This window comes from Pezoporus wallicus, unplaced genomic scaffold (genome assembly GCF_028554395.1).
Source record: "Pezoporus wallicus isolate ANWC-B61680 ecotype Strahan unplaced genomic scaffold, APGP_CSIRO_Pwel_v1 contig_6520, whole genome shotgun sequence".
Taxonomy (NCBI): Eukaryota; Metazoa; Chordata; class Aves; order Psittaciformes; family Psittacidae; genus Pezoporus; species Pezoporus wallicus.
Genome location: NW_026636887.1, coordinates 627,246 through 654,191, shown reverse-complemented (window position 1 = coordinate 654,191; position 26,946 = coordinate 627,246). Strand labels below are relative to the sequence as shown.

Here is a 26,946-nt window from a genome sequence, read left to right as displayed (position 1 = left end):
AGCATCCCCTGAAGATTTTGCATCAATCCAGATAACGATTCCCTAAAGACTTCTACCTTCATAAATGTTAACGAATGTCAAACAGAAGCTTGTAAGCATTCATTAGAACTGTCTGATTTCAAGCACATGTGTTTACTTTGTACTTTCTCATAATATTAATATAAGCATCTGGTCAAGTTCCTCCTCCCTGTGGATTCTTCCCACCCTTCATGTCCCCATATTTATCTCCCAAGCTCTATTTGGAATGCTTTTTATGTTATTATTGTTACCATTGTGTTGATCCAAGTGAGTTTCAGTTGCGTTTTCTAAAATGGTACAAAAATTTGAGACTAAAGTGATTTAAGATATAGTTGGAATTAAATTTGCTCTTAATTGGGTTTGAATTAAATACCTCCCATGGCTACTTCCAGTCTGACTTAGGCTACAATTCTGTCAAGATGTTTGTCTTTCCAAATGAGATCTTTTTGTCTACCTGTTCCTCAACATCCTACCTAGTGCTTTAAAAGTGAGGTCATTCTCTAGGCATTTGAAAGAACTGTCTAGTTAAGTGTCAGTTAACTGCATGATCACTAAAGAAGTGTCAGTTAACTGCATGATAATTTGTTGTAACTACCTTTTTACTCATACTCTCCTAAGACATAAGCTGCTTTTTTTTTCCCCCTTTTGTAGAAACATTTCCTATTATGAAGTTGCTGAAATTGCATGGAAAACTACCTAAACAGTGCTTTCTTTTAATGATCTATTTACTTTTGGTATTTTGTTTGAAACCTGAACTTGGGCAGGTTATGGGGGAATGAAGTGGGCTTCTGTGCTACAAACAGTTAATTTGAATGTATCTTTGGGAGGTGTCTTCCGTGGTAACTCCTATGACTGTTTTCCCCCATGTGTTTGCAAGGATGTCTTTATCCAACATTAGTGAATTGAGCAGAGCATTTCCTTCACTGACCTGCTGCTTGTTTTCAAAGAGGGTAGGAGAAGTAGAGAGATAGAAGGTAGAAAGACATTGCTGTTCAACGTTCATGGTGATGTAAGAAGTATCTTTGCCCTTCAGAGTAATGCCACATTTTTCACCATTACCTTGTTTATTCTGCCCCCCCCTCCAAAGCGCTATTTCTCATTAAGAGAACCGTCTTAACACAATTCTATTTCTTACAATATGTGGAATGCGCTAACTGCTGCCTTTGAGAATATGGCACTGGCAGGAGCTACTTGGATCACTGTCAAATATTGATTTTTTTTTTTTTTTATTTCATTTTTCAAATCAATGTGATGCATGTTGTTATGATGTATTTAGGGTAGAAACTTAATGAGAAGCATACTGAGATTTATTAATTAGCCAAATGTTAGAGAAACATACAAATCTTAAATATTTCTCCTGAATGTCTCATTGTAACTTGCAAGTATTTTCTTGAGATAGTTAACTTGCATGGAGGCAAATGTGTAGCTCTCATTAACCTGTTTATTCCCTCCCTTCATGCTTCATGTAGCTTGTTTTAACTCCACTGTGACAATCTTGAGTTTGCAAGTTCACTCTTTCATCCAGTTTTACAATTTAGTAAGTAAATAAGTAAATACATCTCAGTGCTTTCAGTTTAGCAGAAATATAAAACTAACCAGCAGTCTCTGACAAAGTAATTGATACTGTTATGGTGTGGATCAGGACAGCTGCTTTTTTTGCAATTTTTTTGTCTTTAAAAGTAGTTTAAGAAACTTAATACTTCTTCTCAGTGTTAGTTAAAGGTATTTACAACAGATACCAGTATGTTATATGGAGAAGAATCCTGTAGTAATAACTTCAATCACTACAGGTGTGATTCACTATAAAGCCAAGAAATTTATGTATTATAAACTTCAGTCGGTATTTTTGTTCTAGATGTGGATGTTGATCTGAGGTAGATAGTCAGTTGTGTTCTTTTTTCCCCTTTTTAAATGACGATTATTCGCAGTCAAGGACAAGATAAAGTTGGTTTCTGGCAGGTGGGAATTGACTGATCACTTTGCATGTGAGGAAGAAAGGAAAAAGTAAAGACAGCCTTAAGGTCCCTTGTGGTTTGCCTGAACTGCTAATAGCATGCTGATAACACGCAGATTTGATTGAAGTGAGTTTATACAACACGCTGACTTTTTTTCTGTAGCTGCAGTGAGTTAAGAATTTTCCCCTCATATATTGAGCTTTTTGTCTTAAACACTAAAAAGCACATATAGGTCAAGCAAAGAAATGTTTGCCAGTACGAACTCTGTGCTAAGCATTCTGGGAGAGTGCTTTTCTTTCAGCAGATGAGAATTCTTTGTGGCTGGCAGCAGAAACTGCAGCAGTATCTTTGCAGTTTCCTTTCATCTTTCATTATGTTCTGAGGATCTCTGAAATATAGGAGCTCTTTCCCTGACCCCCTGGAATATCTTTTCATCTCTGTTGCGGAGAATAGCACATGCTGAACACCTCCTATCCTCTACTGCTGAGGTATCTTTTGCTTTTCATCATCTGCGGCTGGATTTTTGGCAGTGTTTGGCTTAAGCAAATAGGATTACATTTCAGTAGCTGATGGTTTCTAGTCAACGATCACACTAAATGTCGGACGTAATGAAGATTCTACAAAGAAATATTTCTGTGGAGCCCAGGAAGATTATCCGAGTCGAGCAAAGGAAGAAGGCATTCTACAAATGCAATCAGGGCTGCTAGAAATGCAAAATTCAACAGATTTGGAATGGGTTGCACTACAAGTGTGGTTCTGTTTAAAGGCATTCGTACAGTTTTTGAGAGAAACTGTGGTTATATTTGCAAACAGCAAGGGGAAAACAATGCCCTTGAATACACAGCGTTCAGCTTGCCAAATGAAGATTCAGGAATATTGATTCATTCATCCCTGGTAAATACAAACTTGCTTCATTAACAATTTTGTCTGCTAATTGAAAGCTGAGCTAAAACCAGGATGCTGTGTTTATTCAACATCTATGTACAGCCATGAATATGCCTTGTCCTGATTTTGTAGGATGTTAGTGCATGTATGTGACATGTAATACACGTGTGCATGCAGCTGTAATGTTAAAACTGAGGATTCATACTTGTGATACCATTTAGATTTGTACTGACAGGTCTGAAGAATTTGTGCTTCATGAACAGGATTGTTATGGAAGATAGCCTGCTGTTAGATTTTTCTAAACATGCTTTTGGAATGTATTTGGCACTTGAGTTGAAGAACAACAGATGATTCCGTTATTTGGAAAAACTGAGGAATGCATTGTTGGGAAAACAGTAACACAGGATTTAAGGTTTATTTTTTTCAGATGAATTTGATTACATTTTCCCCCCTTTTTTTCTCTGAAACTGTTCTATTTCTGTTTAACTTGCTGAAAGGGATGCAGGAGCATTCTAGAAGAAAAAAATGGTTAAAGGAAGTAATAACTGTTTTCCGAATCTGCTTTGCTCTTGAAGGCTTTTTTAGGTGTTGCCTGATGCAAAGAAAACAGGCTTTAAAGTGAGAGTGGTATCTTTGAACCCCCCAGGTTAATGACGCATTTGTGCGTCAGATGTATTGCATTTAGGGTTGAGGGGGTGGAATTGCAATACCTAATGTGCACTGCTTGCCTTAGAATTGGGCTAGCTAAGGATTTAAATACTTATTTAAAATCATTTGGGGTTACTTGTTAATTGCTTTGTCACTAGCTAGCTAGTTGGAATAAGAGGGGTGTGGTACACGGAAATAGCTGGACAGCTTTTGACAAGCCTGTAGTGCCTGCTGGCGTACCCACGCTGTGCAACTGCAGTTAGGGGAAGCCTTTAACAATTTCACTAAGCTTTCCTGGCTTTATGATGGTCAGGTCCTTTCTAGCTGAACTCAAATACAAGAAAAAAAGGTGTGTCTATGCATGTATATATATGTACACACACGTGTGTCTGTATATATATATATATGTGCGCACACACACATATATGTATATTTATGTACACATACATAAGCTTCCAGGAAAAAAATCGAGAATAAGCTGAACTGTCTTCAGATGCTTAAAATAACTTACAGTATGTATATTACCCATCATGAAGTATTGATTTTTCTTAGTATGTTTGATATTAAAAATAAAATGGTTTCCTCTAGGTATTAGAAGCCTTTTTACGCTGTTAGCCATTTTTAAGTTAGCCTCATACAGATGGTTATTAGACATTTGTTAAACTCTGGACAACGAATACTTTCAATAACTTTGTACTCAATTGGAGTTAAGATTTAACACCTTTACTGGCCTGAAACCCTACATTTAGTTAGATGAGTGAATGAAGAAATACTTTTTTTAAATAGAATTTTTTTTTTTTTCTCTTTGTTTCATGTGGTATTGTTCCACCAATAATTCCTCTGTAATTTAGCCATTTTGGCTTGCAGACTGGCAAGATTTAAGCACAAAGCATGCTTAGTAAGCACTTTACAACTGAGGTTCCACATCTGTCACTTAGGACTTTTTTTTTTTTTTTTTCCCCAGTTCCAAGATTTCTAGATGCTTTTAAAGAATGATACTGGGTTGTTTTGTTTTGTTTTTTTTTTTTTTATTTATTTCCTGTCTGGCTTTGTCAGCTCGGTTTAACTAGAAGTAGTGGATCAAGATAAGTTTCTTCCTGGGGTAAATACCTGAAGGTTAGTGTGGGAGAGTGCATGGAGTTGAGGGGCCAGAATGTCTCCTGCTTGGGACTTCATTGAAAGGCTATACTTTTGATAACCAGAGCTGGCACTGGCTGTTGCTGTCTGAGGTTGGGGGAGCAGTTGCTACTGACTCACCCTGAAGAGTGGCAAGCAGGATTCTCTGAAAAGTGGGAAGAGTGGGAAAGATATTGCAGTCCTGGCAACAGTGGCAAGTGATTTTGTGAAACTCTGTGTACACAGAACTATTAAATTACATATTTTTTGTATTGTTTGCTTGAAAAGCTAATTTGGCCACCTATTCCTCCTCTGAAGGGATGGCTTTCAGGAGGAGAAATTACCTTGCTTCTCACTGAGAAGCCATGCAGGCAGGTGAAGACTTACAGGAATCCTCTGAAGAGAAACTGTAGGGTCAAGACCAAAAAGGAGTGGCAGTGTGTCACTTCCCTGTGTTTTCTTTTTCACCTATTTGTCCTCTCTGAAACCCATATTCGAGCTGCAACTTCTTACCTCTGCCTTTTTGGCTGTACCTGCTACGCAGTCTTTTTGGCTATTTTGGATCAGGTATCTCCTGGTACAGAACTGTTGTCAGAGCACCACTGAATTTCAGGGAGCCCTTTAACGCAGAGAATACATTCCGCTTGCAAAGCCGGTTCTGAAAACCTGTGAAAACTTCCTGTGATCAGAAGGCTCTTGGGAAGTAACTCTCATGGGAGGAAAAGTCTCCTGAGGAGAAATAAGGAGACAGAAGTAGTTGATTTAGCATACAGTTTTCTTATTTAACCCTGTAATCCAGAGGTCAGGAGGTTATAGCTAAAGTCTGATTAAATATAATTAAAGATTTTGTATTAAGCAGGCCTGCTCTTTTGATTGCTTGAAGGAAAGACAGAATGAAGCCTGGGTGAGAATGTCTTTTTGTAATAACGCAGTTTATTTCTATCCATCTGATGTCATTCAAACTTGCAATGGAGATGCTGTATCTTATCTTTGGGAATGTTTCTAGCCTGTCACATAGACTTTATCTTGCTAGAACACAGGATCTTCTAGGGTCTTTAGGTCCACATAGATAAAAATAAATGTTCTAGTAAAATGTCATGAATTTAGTTTGAGCAGTATTAAATGTTGCTTCAATATTAATGAAAATATGTTTTCCCTAAATGTCCGCTAGGGCATATTTATTCTCTGCAAATACGACAAAACATTCTGTTTAATTTTGTAGTAAATTGAAGAATACAGTTTCAAAATACTAGCTTGTATGCTTAATCAACATTACTTGTTTTGTTTTTCCTATCTTATTAAATTCTCAAAGGGATATTATACATGATTTCTGCTGTGTTGTAGCGTCTTAGAGTTCTTGTGGCCTTTACTTTCACATTAAAATTCCATTGTTTTGGTAATCATTGTATAACCAATGGCTATCAACAGTGAAATGTTACTGAACGGTTTTGAGCCTAAAACAGCTGTTTCAGATGGTAGACAAGGATGGAAAATGAGCAAGGAAGAATGATGTGTAGATGTAAACCAGCATTCTTAAAGCTGTTGATAATAAGCCCCTTGAAGTATTTGAAGGAAAATGTGAGGTGAGTCTGCTAGCAATGCCAGTGGAGGAGCTAGAAAATTGGAAAGTGAGACAAGCTGGACTAGAGGACTCTGACTTTGTTGTTGTTTTTGTTATATTTGTCCAAAAATCGAAAACAACTTGCTTTTTTTCCCAGCTTGCAATGTTTTCTGCTCAGTTTGCTTCTTATGGCCTGTTCAACACTGCTATTTCTGTCATTGAACGTTAGAACCTTGTAGTTTGGTAAATCTAGTTAAGGTAGTTTTGTAGCTGTCATGTGTGCAAGATGTGGCCTAATAATTTTAAGTAGCCATTTGATTTACTGCCTGATGGGAAAAATAGTCTTAATTTGAGTAACTGTTACTTAATTTGTGCTTACACAGTTTCTGAGAAGATATGCAGGACATTTTGAAATAGTGGATGTCCAGCTTTTACTGGGATAGATTTATGTATTTGCTGGAAAAAGAACTACTAACTTTGTATTTTAGTAACTGCAGTTTCTTACTCCATGTCACCTGTGGATTTGACAGCCGTGTCATCATTAGGTGTTACTGAGGTGCTGTGTGACTGCTCTGTGCTGCTGGTGAGTCATTTGGTTTATTAATAAACTGTGAAACTGTGACATCTTTAAGATGGTGCATGCAGGAAGATTGACTAATGACAGCAGTGAGCTATGTCATTCTGGAAATAACTTCACAGGAGACAGACACTCAAGTTCCAAATATTTTGATTTCAGAATAATAAATTATGAGTATGATTGAAAAAAAAGACTTCTGTTGATGTGATGTGTTGAAAATAAACTTTTAAACATTCATTTATTTAAAGCCCCTATATTAAGGCCTGTTCTTGCTGTCTGAATTAACAAATTAATATCAACTTGTTTGTCTACTAAACTTTTCTACTTTAAATAAAGTAGGAATATATAAAAGAGAGAGTTCTAAGGAAGTAATTCTGCTGAGTAAGTGGAATTTATTTTGGCTTTTTTGTTTTTTTTTAACGGGCTTTAACAGCTTATGCAGCAATTCTCTAATGGGGTGAGGATAATTTGCATGGCTTAGTCTGTTATTTCACTCATAACTTGCTTCAGCTTGTAACTGTATTACAAGTGGCTTTTATTCATTAGCAGCTGGATCATTGGACCTCATTAAGCCTCTTAATAAAGAAGAAACAGACATGTATGAGAACAGCATCTAACTGTTGCATAGTTTTTCATGGGTCAGTGGAATGAGAGCAGTTCTTTTATCTCCTTTCATCTTACTGCTTTGGTTGAATAAAAAGCCGGTGTCCTACGTGCTGGCTTGTAGTTTTGGCTAAATTTCCTGATGGTTTCTTATAGACTTTTTTTTGTTTTGACCTTTCATTAGACTCCTTTGGGAAGAATGCGCAAATGTCCATCTCTGGTTTCCCTCTGCCCTCTCAGCAGGGGAAACAGCAGCACAAAATGACCAAACGTGTATTTCCTTTAGCTAATGTACTTCTTGGAAAGATTCATGGGAGAGGAATGTTAGACATAGGTTGGTAGGCACTCAGTGCACTGGCATGCAAATGGTGAGATAAACCACCGTATCTTGAGGGGAAAAAATATTTAAGACTGAGGATAAAATCTGAGGGTAGTTGGTCAAATCAACATGCATAAGTCATTGCTCATCCTTGACAACATAGGTTGGATCAGCACAGAAAGATATCTGACCCCAAAAGTACAGCATTAGGTTGCATACAGATAGAAAACATGTTCCCTTTGAATGCAGCAGCAGGGAATCTTGGGGAAGCTAGGTACCCAGCTTTGAAAGCAAACAGCACAACCTCAAGTAACCAAAAAAACCACTTCCAACAACCAAACAACCCCCTCCCCAAAAAACTTGAAAACCTTACATGATCTTGAGGAATGAGAAGACATCTGTGGTGGAGAAGCTGCATGGGTGGTGCTTTCAAGACTGAACACACAGAAAGGGGGTTAACTTCTCTTCCTGATTAACACTTACTTCCACCTGCTTTAGGAACAGCCCAAAATACTCATCTGAATCACCTACAGGTTCAGGTATCCTATCATGAAATAAAATGCAGTTAAAGTAAAGCTGGGACCCAGCTTATAACTCTTGGAATGTTCTTGTTTCTTAGAACTCTATATTGTGAAGTTCAAGACAGGTTTGTGTTCTAGTTTAGAGGCAAACCAAGATGTGCTCTTATTTCAGTTTAAGGACAGAGGTGAATTAACAGTCTCCTCAAGGAGCAAATTGTGCCCTGAAAAAGTCTTCTAAGATTGGTGTTACTCAGTGGGAAGACTCCTGCCTCAGGCTTGCTTGGTGCAGAACTGCTTCAGTTTGAGATATCTTCAGATTTGGGGTTTTGACTTTTTTTTTGTGTTTGGGTTGGTGCTTGTGCTGTCCTGTTAGTTTCTGATAATTGTGAGGTATTGTCCAGGCAGGAAAAAAGCCATCTTTACTGTAGTACTGTTCTCACAGTCTGTCAGTTTGCTTGTACGTGTCCTTTCTATAAGGAGATATGTCATAACAATAATTAAATCCCGGAGTAAAAGTGTGGGTTTAATCTTGAAGTCTTTAATCCTGACTAAATAACACTGATTTGGTGTTTTTTTTCCTTCTTCTTTCTTTTCCTGGGACAATAAGGAAGTCAGGTTTTCTCTGATAACAGAAAGATGTCTGCTAAGATGGTATGAAATGAATCAGTCACCAGCTAGTCAAGCAAGTGCAGCTTAATACTTCATAGATAACAGTATGCAAAAGTATGACATACAGTTAATCTGTATTTTGCTTAGCTCTGCTGTGATTTAAAACTTATTTTAGTTTGTATTTGTCACAGACTAAGAGTGTCCAGACTAAGGTACTCTATCTTATCTGACAGATAGCAGTGGCCTAGCTATTCCAGAGCCTGCTTAATTCTTGCTATACCATGGAAAGTCAGTGCTGCCATGAAAATGGGAGCTACCAGCTGGCTGAGCCTTTCTCTTGAACTTGTGAATATATTCTTTCAGGGCAAGCACATATCTGTTGGTCACTTATGAAACTCTGCAGTATTAGGATGTATACCTGCAATGCCGGATCTTCCTTCCATTGACATCTGAGATGTTTTATGCCTTTAATACAGCTGTAAGGCAGGCTGCCAAGTGTAGGAAGGCAGTGCTGTCACTAGAGTATCTTTTACTAATACAGAGGAGAGCAAGACGTATCGGCTTTTAATGGTGCTTGTCAGTCTGCTAAAATGGGCCCGAATTTTCGTATGAGGTACTCCCTTAAAACCCCAGCCCAAACCAAAACCCAACCAAAAACCCCACTCCACAAACCCCCAACAAAACAAAGCATCAAAACCCCTCCATTCACCCATCCTTCTAATTTTTGAAAGTTATTTGTTAAATGCATAAGTCGCCAGGGAATTTAAAGAGCCACAAAGGAGTAAAGGTGTACGGTTTTAGTAAATTGTGATGTCAAATCCTTCTGTTTTCATGTATACAGGACTTGCGAACCTACAGCAAGATTATTCCTTCTTCCCTTCCTACCCCCATTTGCTACAGGTTAAGCAACAGTTCTTTTGCTAGAGCAGCTAAGAGACAAGTTTGATGGTTGTAATTACAGCTGGTAGATTTAGTGAATGCTGATACTGGCCATTCAGTGGGGTTTAGTGATATTGGTGCAGATTGTAAGTGGGCCTTGGAGCAAAAGAAGTGCCATTAAACCAAACTGCTTAGTTTTTTTGCTTGTTCCTACAGCAAAGCTGGTTAGTTATCCTTTCTTCCATCAGAGTTCAGAGGAAATTCTCATATGCTGCCTGTTCTCTTGCTGTTGCTTACTCTTCATTTTGTGGTATTGTGCATTTGAAGCAAGCTTTTGGAGTGAAAAGTGATTTGAAGGAATAAGAGAGTGTATGTTGGGCACTTGTCTTTTGGGCAGCAAAGTTGCTGAATGAATCACTGAGGCATGCTTGGAATACTGAGACCTTTTCTACCTATGTAATTTTGTAATTACATAGGTAATTCCTTAAGGGTACATGGTGCAAGGAGAGACAGCTATTTGGCTATTGAAAGTAATATGAAACGTACTGCTGCTAAAAGGACCATGGGACGTCCTTCAAGCCACCGTAAAAAGATGAAATGCATTGTTTCCATAATGACCTGAGTTATTTTGCAGACAGGTCCCTATTTAGTTAGTAATTTCCTGCAATTTTGGGATCCATGTTGGAAATGCAGTCAACTAACTTTTGTACAGGGACCTTCTTTTTGTATATGCATTGTTAACCTGTTGATCTTTATTCAGATAACTGCCTGATTTGATGCAGCAAATTATATCTTTTTTTCTTTAATTAAGGTTAAATGGTTTAAAACTCCAGGTCATGTAACAAGATGGTGAATTTTCGGCCTGTGCTAAGGCTGTGTTTTTTCTTCTTTCAATTTTTGAATGACAATGCATTATTGGCAAAAACTTTAAATATACCTCTATGTTAAAGTAACTTACCTCTTTTGTGTGGTGCCTGGGTAAGCAGTATCACATGTTTCTGTGTTGGTTTTAATTCACAAAAAGAAAAAAAAGTAGTTTTTTTGTGAATTAAATTATTGAGATAATCACTAAGTTCTCAGCAGAAAATAAATGTTGGAAATACACGTCAGTTTAGCAATTCGGGTCTATTTCACACAGGACGTAGCTCCAGAAGTACAGCTTCACACTTTTGTTGCTGTTAAATAAAAGCACCTGCTCTAAAGGTGTATGTGTGTTAACGAAATGCAAGCCACAAATTACATTAACCATTCAGTAGGAAGAAATAACTTCTATATCTTTAAACTGATGTTATAAAAACATAGGCATTTTTTTTGTGTCTCTCGTCATATTTTGAAGAATAGGGAGAATGATGGGGAAAGAAAATCACATTTCTTCTGAATTAAAGTAATCCAGATGCATTCAAGAGAAGTACCTGACCAGCATAAACCAATGTTGCAGCTTAAAAGTCGAATTCTTTGTTAAATTAACCAGAGAAATGCTATTTAAAGTGTTTATTAGTGTGAGTGTTTGTAAGTGCCTAATAAGGTGGTGCATTTCTGGCTGCATTTAAGTATAATTGCAGCCCATCTCAATGAAAGAAATTCCTGTTTGGCAGCTGCATCCTCAAGTAATGATACAATTTAGTCTAAACTATTCTGAACTTCCGTTTTCTTCAAACAAAGGGGTCTGGTGCAAAATAAAAGTAAAGTGTAACTAAATGTTCTTGAACTATTGTCTACCTTGATTTACACAGGAAGATCTGGTTTTGTAAATTTGGCTAAACTCCTAGTTTCCTTGTTAACTCTTCATAAAACTTTATAGAGTATGGTTTTCTATATTGTCTGTATATTAAAGAAACTGCTTAAAAAGCAAATGCACTGAACTTGCTTTCCTAAAGACTGAAACTTAGTAAATCATTATTTTATTCTCTGATAGTTAATTTTGTTATTTCTTTCAGTCCACTCATAAGACATATGCTTGCATTGTGGATGGGGTAGGCAAACTCCATCAGATTCAATGTCACGATATTATGCAGAGCAGAGAGAAGGGGAAGAGAAAGGGGTATTAAAACCTTATGTTAGGTCTGAAAGGTAATAAACCTGTGCCTGAATGTATGCCTTTTTAAAAATACTAGCAACTAAAGAAGGGTATTTGTGCTTCTCCGCAACTTGATCTGCTTTCTGCAGATTAAGGTGACTTTCTGTTTTATTATAGAATAGATAAAAATTCATGTCAAGTTAAATTTAGGATGTCATATATATTGAAGTGAGATAATTAACTGTCCAGAGAAATGGAGCAGAGTGGAGAACTGAATGAAGGTGGGGGCTTAGTTTTTGCAGCTGTCTTGTTGCCCTAGTGGACAGGGAGTCTAAAATAGGGATGTGCTTCTTTGGGGAGTTGAATTTTCTGTCAGATGTATTTTTACTTGGTAAATGCAGCCACTGAGGTTTGTGTGCTTTGAGGTTGCAACTCATCAGTGTAAAAAAGAAACAAATGGAAAACCAAAATACCCCTCTCAAAGCCTGGAGGAAACTGCTTATCACAGTTCACTTTTTTTAGGGGGAATTTAGCATACAGCCATATGTTAAAACTACTGCATGGGGGAGCTAGGTTAGTCAAACCTTCAAAATTACCAAAATGTTAGCTAGATTGCTTGCAAAATTGCTTTGTGCTACACTGAAGAATTGTACAGAAATGATCCTGTTCTTGTGAGACCCCACCTGCAGTACTGCATTCAGCTCTGGCATCCCGACACAAGACGGACACGGGCCTGTTGGAGTGAGTCCAGAGGGGCTCACAAAGGTGCTCAGAGGGCTGGAGCACTTCTCCTGTGAAGACAGGCTGAGAGAGCTGAGCTTGTTCAGTGTGGAGAAGGATCAGGGGAGACCTCAGAGCAGCCTTTCAATACCTTAAGGGGGCCTACAGGGGATCTGGAAAGGGACCTTTTACAATGGCATGTAGTGACAGGACAAGGGAGAATGGCTTTAATCTCAAAGAGCAGAGATTTTGATGAGACATTAGGAAAACATTGTTCACTCTAAGGATGTTGAGACACTGGCACAGGTTGTCCAGAGAAGCTGTGGCTGCCATGGGGTTCAGAGCAACCTGGTCTAGTGGAAGATGTGTCCCTCTAGTTGCAGGGGGGTTGAAATTGGATGATCTTTTGAGGTCCCTTCCAACCCAAACCATTCCATGATTCTATAAAAAATTGCTGCCTCTTATTTTGCCAGTGTGTGTGTGCTGAACAGTGTCTGTAAATAATGCTATAGTACGAGAGTAGACTGGATTGTGGAAGCAAACTTGAAGCATGACTTGAGTTTATAAAGACAGGAGTGGAAGGTTCTAACCACCAAGCACTGTGTAGTTTTGAATCAAAATGTGTGAAGATTTTGTTGCGTTGCCTTCTCAGGGTTTGGGTTTTGGTTTTTTAAGAGGGTGATTAGTGATGGACAGTTACAATGCTATAGGGTTCTGAGGAGGGAGGAGTGAGCTGGTAACAGTGAGCATTAATAATGTGCAAGGCAGGAGTGAAGTAACTGGCTCTAGCAAGGAGAAAGGCTGAGGGAGACTGGTAGTTTACTTGAGAGTTAAGTGTTTAAAAGTTGAAGGTATAAGGGGGGGGGTATTTTTGAATTAGTACATTTGTACAGTATATAAGAATTTTACTGTGAAGATAATTTTTTGCTAAACTTTTAATATGAATTTAGCACTAAGATTAAAAAGAGCATCTCCACCCTACTCCCAAAAAAGAGCAACATACCTGTTTGGTGCATTGATCCTCAAGAATGTGCTTGGTTAGTGGCTGGTTGTTGATATTACCTGGATAAGTGATATTAATGGTAAAAAAGTAATGCTTAGGGTTTTATACTGCTAAAGAGGCCACATGTCAGTAAGTGGCTAATTTTTACAATAAAAATATTTTGAAATATTGAAGCCTTAATTTTCTAAATGCTGTGAAAGACTATTGACTGTTTTATATGGTCATTTCAGAAATGCATCTTCTCTTTTGCATTTGACTCATAACCTTAAGGCATTAAAATGGATCCACCTTTTTTTTCTTTTTTTTTCCGGAGGAATACAACATGCTTAGGGGCTGGCCTTTGTCTGTCATGCATTCCCAACCATGACAGATTTAGCAAGCTGCAGCTGAGAAGTTAGACTAGTTTGTACTTTCTGCTGCTTGTGCCAGGGAAAAGGCTATTGTTTTCACTGGAGCACTGGGATGTTCATTACTTTGATTCCAAAAAGCATACGGGTTTGCTGCTGCTTGTATTTTCAGTCAAAGAATGCAGGCAAGAACAAACAGAAATCCTAAGAAAGAGCGTGTTGTAGATTCTCTGCAGTGCAAAGATGCAGGTCCTTCTGAAGTGGAAGCGGAGAGTCCGGTGGTAGTGCTGGTAAGAACTGTTTAAACAAGGTGCCTCTTCTCTTTAGTAATTCCAGTTCTGTCTGCCAGTGGAAAACGGCTTTATTTGACACTAGTGAGAAGTTCCAGCGCTTGTGAAGAAGGCGTGTTTAAGATTTAGGTTTGATTCTTTGTGTGTTGTCTGCCTTTTTAATTAAGTTTTGCTGTTCTGTTTTACCAAATCCTTGGTTCTCTCTGGGAGTGACTTTGGAATTTGGTTTTCATACTAGCTGCTTTTCAGTGTCTGTTCTATGTAGCATAGTTGTACAGCTCTTTGAAGCTAGCATGAAAACTATTTGTGCTGTAAAATACATTCTAGCACCTCTATTTTTTTTTAACTGCCAGCATATCTTTCAATTAAAATATATTTGAACTCTCCAAAGACTGTGTGTGTAACAGTTAAATTTTACTTAAATGTTCTAAGAACTGTCTAAATAATTCAGGTGTACTGTTAAAGGATCTATTTTTCAATGCCTTCAATGCACATTATTTAGGTATTTAAAGTAGCTTCCAGTGAGGGAAAAGGGAATTATTTCTGTATGTGGGGGAAGTAATCAAATAAGAACTTTTGGGGGGGTTGTTTTTGTTATTGCTACACACTTAGTTCTGTTGGAATTCTAATAGAACAGCGAGAGAACATAATAAGCAAGCTGTAATGAATGCACCAACTCTCTCAAGCTAGGACAATAAACTCTTTTCAAATAACAGAGGAGGATTGTTAAACTAATAACTTTTATATCAGTAGAAGGAAGTACTTTGATAGTTCTTACTAGAACTCCAATTTTACTTAGTAATATCTCATACTTAATTGCTTCATTAAAAGGATGACTGTCTTCTCTTTATTCCTCTGTCTGTGGTTTAAGCTAGTGGGAGCTGGGATCCTCAAATTATGCTTCCCCCCTTTTATTACAGCTTCATCTTATGCATTTAAGAATCAAATTAAACCATTTTGTCTATCTATATTGAGTAATACACATCTGTAACTTTATGGGAATTGTTACTGATTATAACTGAAAGTTTACATTTGCGTTAGTAAAACAGATTTTCTTTTCCTTTACTCTGTTTTCTTTAGTTCTGTTCTATTCAGAGCAGTTGTTAGTAAAATGTGGTTTTGTTCTTTTTTTTTTTTTTTTTTTTCATGGGTGTGTTCTGATTTCTGGTCCAGATTTTCATCAGTACAATATGAGCTAATCTTATGTGTGCTTTCCTGCCTTTGGAATGTTTAACTTTATTTAGAACTGTTTCTATTCCCCCATGAATACTCGGAGAGGATATTAGTGTTTCTGCAGATACTTGGAGTACTGTGGTTGATCAGCAAGCAATGTACTTAAAAACAAACCCAGCTGTAAAACATTACTGTGTTTAACTATAACCATTTATAAAGTACATCCTTATAATTTTCCAGGTGCTACTTCATTTCATGTTCACAGATTAATATACCCCCAGTATCTGCCCTCCCTTTTTTTCATTTTCAGATGAAGAGGGTGTGTGAAAAGGTCAATATTTGAAGGGAAGAACATTTAGGTTCTACATAGGTCACATAAAAAAAAAGTCTTCAGTGTCATTTCAGTTGCTATTTTGGTCTTAATCTGTTACATATATAGACAAGTGTATATATGGCATATAATTATAGACTGTATAATATCCCTTATTGCTTCTGCTTTTGTCTGGTTTATTGAGAAAAAATAGATGAAGGACACTTTCCGTCAAGTGTACTGCCAGGTGCAAAGGAAAAAGTAGGGTGCTATGTTCCGTTTAACACTGACATTTGGGTCCATTTTGATTTCATTCGGTGGTGACGTTGCAGTAGATTTGTAATGCCACAGTGAAACTAGATACTTTCTCGTTGGTATAGGATGTGCTGAGGTAATAAGACTGATAGTGTTGCTAGTTGGCGTAACAAGTGTAAACAGCAGAACTTCTTGAAACCTTATAATTGTATTGGATAGCAATCCTCAAAAACTTACTCTAGTAATACTTTTCATCAGCTGTTGCCTAAAACATTTGTTTGCGGGTGGATGTATCCCTTTCGTAAGGGTGTGATTTCCCTAGCACTCAAGACTTTTGAGTTTTCTTTATGGAGATGAGAAAGAATCAGCTGTCAGGACTTGAAGGAAGCAACAGGTTTTTGTGATATTCATTTAGTTCTTTTAAATGTAGTTCACAGTCTACTTAGAGTGTTGAGGGAACTGAGTACTTGTAACTGTAAGCACCCCATGTGATATTAGAACAATGTCATTTCATGGAGCACTGTGCCTGAGTTAACTTTTCCTGGAGAGGTGATTAGGTTCACAAGAGGATTCATCTGCTGTTTTCAGTGCCAGTTTGTATTACGTGTGCTCTCTTGTCTTCCTGCGATTTGAATTAGATGTGTCATAACTTTGCTTTTGAGGTTAACAAGAAAGGAGAGCCCATGGAAAAAGCATTTAGATTTTTTACATGATGCCTCAAAACCTTACTTGGGATGAAATGCTGTTGTGCTAGCTGTTGTAGAAGTTACCAAATCAGTATGCATGGTGTCTAGTTGCGTTTTGATGGTCAGAAGCAGTACCTGCTTAGCAAATCAGATGTTTCTGGGAAGCTGGAACTTCTGGAGGCCATCTCTCTGCTTGGACACACACTGGCAGTGTAAAATGTAAGACAGCTGAGCTGCTCCTCTCTCCAGCAGCACATTGCTCAAGTCTGATTCTAGTACTAGAAGCTTCTGTGCTGGTAAGAGGACTTTATAGGACACAGCATGCTGCTTTGGTAAAACAAATCACAGAGGAGGCTTGAAATTAAATAAGTGCGACTGCATCCATATTAACAACCTGAGGTAGGTACTAGCAATACAGGTCTTATCAAAATGTTTACGCTTTGAAGAGTGTTCTTGTGTTTAAATGGACCTTCACCATCAACAAAATACTTCTTATAAAGAAAAGCATAATGCTTTGTAATTTAGACTGCATTCACTGGGTTTTGGAAACCTCCATTCTCTTCTGTCACAGCCCCTGAAGGCCTGGGTGAACAATAGAACAACAGTTTTCAGGCTTTCAGGTTAAACTGGAGGGGAAAAAAAAGTTAATTACTGTTTTCTAAAAAAAACCAATGAAACAGTGTGCAAAAAAGCCTGTGTAACTGTCTGCTCCTGGTACGGGTTTGCTCTGTGTCTGTTGCCCCAATAGGGACTTCTGACCTATTTCTGTAAGCATGAGAACAGGTGACTTAATGCATTTCATTCTTTCACATTCTAGTGACTTTAAAGTTTTGGGGTTGTCAGTGAAAGCATATTGTTGCTAAATGTATGCATAATGGTAGGGTTTTTTACATAAGCCTATAGCAGCTTATTTGCTCCCACTGCCCCACAGTTTGCATCACAAAGTTAACCATACCTAAGAAAGGGAATAATGAGTATTGTAATATTGAAGAACAAACTATAGGATAGGTATAATATTTTGAATGGATTTTTAAGTTGATTAAAAAAAATAACCCAACCTGGGCAGTTTATTTTGAGTTTATTGTGATTGTCAGATAATAAGATAAAAGGAGTTGTTACCCATGTTTAGATTAAATAGTCATATTATTTGTCTAAAGTGGGTTGTCTCATGCCAGTGTTGAGAAATGGGTAATACCATATATTCATCAATTTATATTCTCTCTTGCCTGCTAGTGCTTGTAGCTCCATTCTTCTCTTTATGGGCACTTGTTAATTTGCAGGTGCACGCACCTTTTCATAAGGTAAATGATGTTCTGTAACACAAGGCTAACAATACCCACTGTGCTTAACCTGACCATCCTTTGTTTTGTGAGTAGGTAACAGGAAGATAACGTTTATCTTAATTTAAACATACAAGAAAAAATTGACTGTATTATCTTTTTCTGTAATATATAATGTAGACAGTCATTAAACTCCTGACTGAAAATTCCTTTTATCTGATGGCTTTTGACACTGCTTGTCCAAATATATAAACTCTGTTCTGGCAGATTAAAATGGTTAGCGTGTGGGTGTCATGATTGCTGTTTTGAAATGCTTCTTACTTCCGCAAGTTTCCATATCTGTAACACACCAGCAAAACCGAAGTGATGCAGCAGGTACTTTAATGTTTTATCTTCCTATAAATAAGGCACTGGCCAGCTCGAGTGCTAGACCCCATGAAGCCCTATGCTCTTAGCTTTTTCTTAGATACGGAAATAAAAATGTTGTTCTTTGCACGTTAATAGGAAAACTTGAGCCTTGTTTTAAAGACAGACTTTTAGTGCCTCTACACTTGATTTTGCAGTTTTGACTGGGCTGAGTTTTATCTGTATCAGCTAGTCCATAAATCATATTCAATAACACCGTGCCTACCCAGCGTCTTCTCTTTTATATTGCATTAAATAATAGACCGGAAAAATCTTTTTTTTTCTGAAGAAGAGCTTGAGAGAAATTTGCTTCCTTGTGCTCTTGTGGGTTTGGCCAACTGCCAGTATCAGTGTGCTGTTTATTGTTTTCTTTTTTCATATCTGATTCGAACCGATAAAACATCCTGTTCCCTTTGAATCTGACATAATGACTTAAGAAAGAAATGACTAACGCTTTGGAGAAACCTGAGGAGACAAATTCTTCATGAATTTTTACAGAAATTGTATTTCTGCAAATCAGATACTTTACTGATTAAATAGGAAATGGTGTCGTTTTCTGGTACCACTAGCTACCTCTGTGTTCTGTTGACCTAGAGGAAAGGTGTATTTAAAGGACTTCAGCCCCAGAGAGCTTTCGATTCTTTAAAAGCTTCAAACAAAGGAGGATTCTGTTTTAATCTGTGTTTGCAGCATGTAAGCAAAATGTAAGCAAAGCACATTTCTGTTAAGATTCTTCTACTAATTTTATGTTTGCGACTTTAGGATAGAGTTAAGTTTTGTGACTCTAGGGTAGAGTGAACTAAATGGTCCACCCACTTCAGCTACAGATGACTGCATGAATATAAACTTAAGCCTTTTTTGATGGACATTGGTGTAAGTTTTTGGCTTTGTGATAAGGAATGTTCATGAACAAGAGTAGATGTAGCAGCAGCTGTGGTTCAGCTGCTAAGTTCTCAAAATGTGCTGGCGTACAATATACAGTGACCTGAAGAGCCATTCTCCATCTCCTCTGAGGAGAAAGATGACAAGCTCAGCATAAGCATTTTTCACTGTAGCTCCTAGCTCTATTGGTCTGTGCTGAGCCTGTCCAGTGTGATTGTAAATAGTATGCATTTTTGTTGACAAAGCTACATTTCAGTCATCATTTTTTTGTAGATTTGTTTTCAAGATTTTGCTCTTTTGGCCTTTTCAGCTGTTATGCTCTGTTATGTTCTTGCATCTTTCTTAACAGTAAAATTGGTGTGTAATAGATATGAAGGAATCTCAAGTAACTTTTTAATAGCCTGTGAACGAAGCTTGAGAACTTTGGTAATTTTCTCTAACTAAAGCTTTCTCATTCCTTGAAAAAACAGGTATGTTTGATTGACTTCTGGATTAAGAAAATGTTTCCTGTAATGTTTCTCATTAACACTATTAATATACTAATGATTGATAGCAGTTACTGCTAGATATAAAGGTATTTCTTCTGTGTAGTACAGCTGGAACATGAAAGGTTATTAACGTAAATTGTGCAAAGATACATATAAATCAGATATTCTCTGATTACCTGTAATGATGGCCTAATTTGGCCTTGATGCTGCTATTATGTTTAATCTATCTCTCTTGGAAATCAGCATCACTGATCTTAAGAAAATATCAATTGAAAAGTCTCTTGTAATTGCCACGTGTGAAAACAGGAGAAGGTAATTTCATGTCTGATTCTGTGATGCCCAATTTTAGCTGCAGGAAGTACAAGCTAGATCATAACTTCAGTTCTGCATTAGTTTGCACTCTCGAGGCAATGCTGTCTGATTGAGAGCTCTCTCTAGATGTGCTTTGCCAGCTGATGACTTAACAGAATGCTTGGCAGGGTGAAGGTTTTTCTCTGCCTGATTGTATACAGCCAGCTGTAATGCCTTGACAGTAGTATAGGCGTTAATGTTGAATCAGTGCATAATAACTGAAGAAAACTACTTGAACAATTAAGAGGAAGCAGATGGCCTGTGGGAATTTTTATCAAACAGAGAGGAGGAATGTCAATTAGCCTATTAAAACAAAGCTCAGTCTTAGCTTTGAGCTAAGATTGTTTCAGTCACTGCTTTAATCCCAGATCAGAGCTTTCCGGGCAGTATCAAGCAAAGGTAACCACCAGTGTAAGAGACTACTCATTTCTTTCTATTTTTTTTTTTTTTTTGGCAGTGAGAATACATATGTGATTATTCTGATATGCTCTGACTTAGTATGTTTTGTAAAGCAGTCGTGTCTCTTCCTTCTGAACCAACTAGCATGCTTGTCTCTGTAATTATCAGTTGAACTTATCCAAATGCCTTAGTGTGACATAAAGGCTACATTTTGAGTACTGTATTCTGTCAATTTTTTAAGAGCAATTTCTGAAAATGAGTCAACAATTGGAACTTTTCCTCAATATATGAGACTTTTTTTTTTATTTTTCCCCTAGGCAAAACCAAAGCTCATAGAACCAATAGACTATGAAAATGTCATCGTGCAGAGGAAAACACAGATTTTGAATGATGCTTTACGTGAGATGCTGCTGTTCCCTTATGATGACTTTCAGGTAATTCAATCCCCTCCCCTCTCCCCCCAGCACCCCCCCCCCCCCCCCTTTTTGTGTGTGTGTGTGTTTTTTGTTTGTTTTTGTTGTAAAAGATTTTTAGCAGTAGTAATCATAAGATGATAACTTCCCATTTCTTTGTTTCTCAACTGTCTTTAACTACAAACCACCACCCCCCTACTCTTTGCCATGAGTCCCTTTACACTGCTCAGTTTATTCTGCTGGGTTACATAAAAAGAAATAGGACAATTTCTTCATTTGTCCAGATTATGAGGTCTGTCTCTGCAACTCAGCAATCTTACTTTATTTTGAAGTAGGTGATCAGTCATTTTTAGACATTCCCACCACTTCCTGACCTAGGAAATAGTGCTGTTTGCTCAAACAAAAAAAAAAAGAATCTGCTTTTTGTCATGCATTAATTTCTAAATTGATTTTCTCCCCATTATTAACAGTGAAGGGTATGAACCTTTTCAAATCAAAGCTGTTACTCTCAGCCACATGTTATCAGCCAAAATTGGGTTTTGGCAAAATACCCATTGTGTAACAGGGTTTTGACTTGATAAAGCCTGACTTAAGCAAAATTTGTTATCATCTTGATGTATTTCTGTAAAATATACGTGTTTATCTAAATAAAGAGTTTATTTAAGTACAGGTGGTTTGACTCTTGTCGTAGATCCAGTTAGAATAATGACCAAACATCTTACAGACTGGAGTTGCTGTAAATAGTGAGGAAAGTCTCTCGCACACATGCCCATACCTGCAGTCAAAGTATCTATCTATATTTGAAAAGTATGCAGATGTCTGAACTGCCTATAAATTAACTACTTCTGTGTCATAGTTGAATACCTTAGAATTATTCTTTAGAAACCTACCTGAAAACTGATTATTTAGCCAAATAGTTGAAGCTAAATTTATGTTTATAATGGGAAAAGTTGGTGATAGTTGGTGTATTTCTACAGAAGGACATATAAAGTCCCATAAAAGGCATATGTTGAGTTTTTCATTAATTCTGTTTGTTCTATTAAAGTATTTACCTGAGTGCACCTGGACTCTGTTTTTAATATAGACTGTGTGGTTCATTTTCACTTATTCTTACAGGAGGAACTACTATTAGCCTTCCCACTCTGAGCTAGAATTTTTGGTTTTGCAAGCTGCAGGTATTTAGAGAGTAGTTTAGGCTTCATGTGTTCTCAGCCACATGTGAAAGCTTGAAGGACTGCAAGTAAGACTTCTTATGAAAGGAAGTTGTACTGCCTGTGAACATTATGTAATTATATTACATATTCTAGTTCAAATACTAGATCACTCATGATGATACCCTGCACAAGGTGTTGGCTTGTGACTGAAGAGCTATCCCACCCAGATCCCCTTCTACAGTGTCACTCTTCTGTATCACAGATCAAGAGGTATCAAGGATACTTCTGCCAAGTATACTTCTCACCTAATTGACTAGTTCACTTGGGGTCGTTTTGGTGAATAGCTCCGAGTTATCAATGGGGAAGAAACAATGGAGAAGAAGCAAACCTATCAAGAATATCCTCAGGCATTTTGTTTGAGCAGTCTGGGGGATGCCTCTTCTGCAACTCTTAAGCTTATGCCTATATGAACGAAGCTAGTCCATAGTTATCAGTCTGCTCCTTTAAAGGGAATGACTGAATTATGTTTATAAACTGTAATGCCTTTTGTCACCCTTTGTTTGGATTCCATGGTCAGATTTACATAGCAGCTGTCTTTAAAGTGCGTATTACATCAGAGGATTTCCTTCAGGTAGCCATAATTTTGGAATAGTCAGATTTCCTGTTTCTTTATCCCTTTTCACTATAAGACCTGAACGCACTTTCTGGTTTTCCATCTTGGAGTCAGCTGGCATTGGCTCTACTGGACACAGGGGAAGCTTCTAGCAGCTCCTCTCAGAAACCATCGCTTTAGTTCCTTTCCCTACCAAAAACTTGCCACGTAAACCCAATACAATCTTGATAGAACTAAAGGTTGGTTTCGTTGATTCATGTTTGCAGCACTGAGTTCTGTATAAACTGTGACCTGGAAAAAGGCCCACAATAGCCACACATGTATACATTTCTTTTAAATGCTTAAGTACACATTGTGCTAAGACATCCCACTACAAAATATGTGGTTGTCTCTAGGCAGTTCTTTAGTGTCACCTACAAGCATGTTTGCCTTAACGAGAACCCTGCCCATCTTGCTATTACTTTGTCCTAAAGCATGAGGAAGGGGGAGTAACATGACTCAGAAAATCGCATGCCAGATTTTAACATTGGTGAAGTAAGTTATTTTTTAACATCAGAAGCAGAGCCATTTGCTAAAACTATCAAGAATATGAAAACACCTTCTAACCTGAGATAAGTAAAATGGGAAATCTAATTTCAAACAAGTTATGCATTCCCAGATCCTAAGTAATGCTAGGTCTCACTAGCAACCACAGCCTTGTGACAGAAAGACTGGAAATCTTAAACTGCATCCATTACAGTCTGCACTGGTTGTGGACAGATTCACTTTCCTTATTCCATCAGGTTTTGATTAGCAACTACTCCTTGGCTGTGAGATGTGGTGAAATGTCCTTTCTGCTGTGACTTTCTTTGAAGTTTCAGCACTTAGAGATACAATCCTAAATACCTGGTATTTGCTCAGGAAGTAGTATAAATAAAAGAGTCTGCAAACTGTGTGCCTTAGTAGTGCATGTGAATCCTGGCTAGTGTTTAAAGCAGTCTTTCATAGATTGACAGCACAGTAATTTAAAGTTTGGGGGGTTTTGTATTTAATCTTCTTTGAGAGCATGAGACAGTTTGTAGTTCCCGATGCTTCCATAAATCACATGGTAGCTGAAACCCAGAGAGTTGAAACAGTTCAACCAGTGTAGTTGTGAAGAAAGTTTGTAGAGAAGACAGTCCTTCCTGATTTTTCTCTTGGCATATGATGTACAAATTTAAAGGAGTCTAAGGCTTAATTCAACACTGGTCTGAGAAGCAGAATTTCATGGTCACAGAGAGATTTCCTGCTCTGTGGTAGCCTTTTGATGCCTCTCTGAACTCTGGCATAAGACAGGAATAAGTTCTGACTTGATGGGCTGAAGTGTATGCTTCAGTTGTCTAGGCCTTCTTCATAAATCATCAGTTTAATAGTCCTGTATTTTTCTTGCTGGCTGAGATCTGCAGTTGAATTATTCTTATTATGGTGTGGGTTTATTACTTTTCTTGAGTAATAGCTTTTGTATGTAGTAATAACACTACCTTAATGCATGTCTTCAAAATATTTGAGTTATGTTGTCAGGGTGGAATTATTTTACCAGTATTTTCTTGCCCATGTTAATAAAATAGAGGAAAACACTTTTCTATGGCATCTCTTTCTTACTGATTCCTATCTTGCCCTTGTTGTGAAAGAACATGTTGCTGGCCTTTGAATGAAAGCAAATCCTCATTAGTTCTGAAACAGTGTATTCACAGGATGTTTTCTCCTGAGCTTCTGTCTCAGTTATAGTGATATAACTGATGTTATAATGTCTCATATTTCCTTTAATTTCAAGTTTTGTTAATTGTTTTTGTTATTTTTCAGACAGCATTATTGAAGCGGCAGAGTCGATACGTTCGTTCAACAGTTCCTGAAAACGCAGAGAAGGAAGCTCAAAGCTTATTTGTAACTGAGGTAATACTGGAATAGCACTTGGCTCTGTGTAATAACAATATTACACCTGAATTGTTTTTCTTCTACTTCACTTACCATTTAAGACACAGGGAAAAAAACCCTGAAAAATAATTAAATATTTATTACTATTTACTTGTCAGTGACTTAAAGGGAAAATTCCCTGGAAAACCTAGTGTTTTTTCTATTGGTGGCTGGAAAAGAAGTATTACAGGATAGCTTTGAAGAATTTTGTTTGTGTTAAGAGTTTTGTTTGTTTGGTTTGTTTGTTGGCTTTTGCAGATTCTTCTCCCCCACCTTCTTTATGCTTTTGGCTTTTCCAGATGAACATGTGTGATTTCCATACATAATACTAGGAGCAACAGTGAATCTGGAATGAATCATTGTGACTTGTTTTTCCTGATAAAGTGTTTCACCCCAGTTATTAGTTTGTTTGTAATAATCTTGCACGGTTTGCTGGAACAGAGGTATTCTTAACTGTAACACTTGTAGAGGCCAAAATTCATTTTGGCTGCTCAATCTGTATGATATATGTAGAAGAAACATCTTCAAATCTGAAGTTTCTCACAACTACTTTCTTATGTTGGCACTCTCTTGGTTCTGACTATGATGTGTTTAAAATTTTTGTCTTTTTTATATTACCTACTGGTTTTCTACTGACGTGCTTTAAGCTGGTATCTTAAGATCTAATCCAAGTAAATGTCTTGTCATTCCAAGAAGACTGAAGGAGCTCCAAATAGCTGAATATACCTCAAACCTCAGAGTGATTTATCCGCAATGATACATATCCTTAATACCTGACCTAAACAATTCTAAGATAAATATGAAGAAGGTAAACAAGGAGGGAGGAGTGTTGTTGGTAATTCATACAGTTTAATGAGTTTCTGTAGAAACAATAGCTTGGCAAATACTGATTTTTGTATTTTGAAATATAAAGAAAATATTTTGAATTAGTAGATATTATGTTTGTGTACAAGTAAGTCTATTCATGTAACATATAAACTTTTGTACTATATGGTTTCTGGCAGCAGGCGTTGTCAGTTTTATCTTACTTCAGTCAAAGCCAAGATAAATTAGTACTTTTATGTTGTAGCAATACGGGTGAAGTAAAATGGTATTTCCTGTGATCTGGACCAGAGAGTAATGACATAATTGCTTTTCAACAGCTGCAACCGTGCAGTGTGAATTTAAATATTAATTTAATTGCACTAGAGGTATCAATATAAGGAAAAGATCTTTTTAGTTTCTCTGTACCAGTGCACATGGAATGGAGTATTTTATTTTGATAAGGTATCTCTGTATGTCATTGCTGAGTTTCTAAAGGCTCAGTCATGTTTTCAGCTTCAGCGAAATGCTACTTCAACTTTTCAGAAAAATGAAGATGGTTAATCCAGTTGAGTGTATTCACCATTTTCTGGTTTTATAGTATACACATCTAGCAGATGTTAACATCCTACTGAAATATAACATTTGTTGCAAAAAGCTGTATTGCACTAGACTATTGCAAAAGAAGGGAAGTATACAGAACTTTCAGAGATCGACATTTAACCATTGTAGTTCATAAAAAGCCGTATCTCAAGAGGGGTTTTGTGCGTGTAGGGAATGCTCTTCCAAATAATATTGGTATTTGGTTTTCATTAAAACAGTGCATTAAAACCTACAATTCGGACTGGCATGTTGTTAACTATAGATACGAAGATTACTCAGGAGAGTTTCGACAGCTTCCAAAGTAAGTACGTTATTTAGTGGTATAATAAAGATTCTGCATTTGTGAAGAAACTTTAACTGTGTTTAATATAAATGTATTTATAACAGAAATGTGTGAATACATGTAATATGTATCTTAAAGTATGTTATATCGGTGTTTAGTAGTCTGTAGAGATGATGAAGATTTTTTGGATAGAATTAATATTAATGAACTTTAAAGTGTAAAATCTTGTTAAACCATTTTCTGGAAAGATACTGTAATAATAAATACTGCCTTATTAATAGAGAGGTCAAACCAAGAAATTGTATGGTTGACAATGTGAAATGTAAACATGAAAACTAAAACAAGCTAATGTTTAGATGAAGCTAAAATGGCGATATCCTGTTTTTGTAGCTTCAAAGGCAGCTTTTGGAACTCCTTCTAGGAGGTTAGGGAATAGAACCTAACTGAGATGGTTAGAGCAAGTGTATGAACTAGTGCAGATTTTCACAGGATGATTCAAAGCAAAGCCTAATTTACATCTTTTACAGACTTTCTAAGCCATCTGCTAGAGAAATCTTTTCCAACATTTTAAAAATTTCATAGTGAGATTATAGAGATTGGACCCTTAACTTGAAATATCTGGGAGCAGATGAATACTCTGAATCCCACAACTCTGGAATATCTGTATCTTCCCTACCTATTCCCCTGCATCTGTCAGTTAAGAAATAGCTTTCTTTCCCTATGAAAAGTGCTGATATACTCACAGGTTTTGTAAAAATCAGTACAAGGTTTTTATTACCAGAACAGAAATCATGATAGTCAGTAGAAATTTAAGTAAACACTTTGTTCTAAAAAGAGCCAATGGTTCCCG

At 37.1% G+C, this 26,946-nt stretch overlaps 1 protein-coding gene across 18 annotated transcripts in view; it reads left to right on the top strand.

Moving 5' to 3' along the window:
- The window catches only part of DOCK9 (dedicator of cytokinesis 9), a 113,749-nt gene that overhangs the window by 15,560 nt on the left and 71,243 nt on the right, over positions 1 to 26,946 (top strand). For 5 of the 18 annotated variants that reach the window (XM_057402062.1, XM_057402075.1, XM_057402073.1 and 2 more), the window contains exons 2-4: positions 20,615 to 20,731; positions 24,299 to 24,388; positions 26,032 to 26,114. In XM_057402062.1, the coding sequence (XP_057258045.1) occupies positions 20,615 to 20,731; positions 24,299 to 24,388; positions 26,032 to 26,114 (290 nt within the window). Of the gene's footprint in view, positions 1 to 2,278; positions 2,868 to 13,791; positions 14,069 to 20,614; positions 20,732 to 24,298; positions 24,389 to 26,031; positions 26,115 to 26,946 lie in introns of those variants that run through there. The other 13 variants (XM_057402072.1, XM_057402078.1, XM_057402071.1 and 10 more) reach the window with 4 other exon arrangements.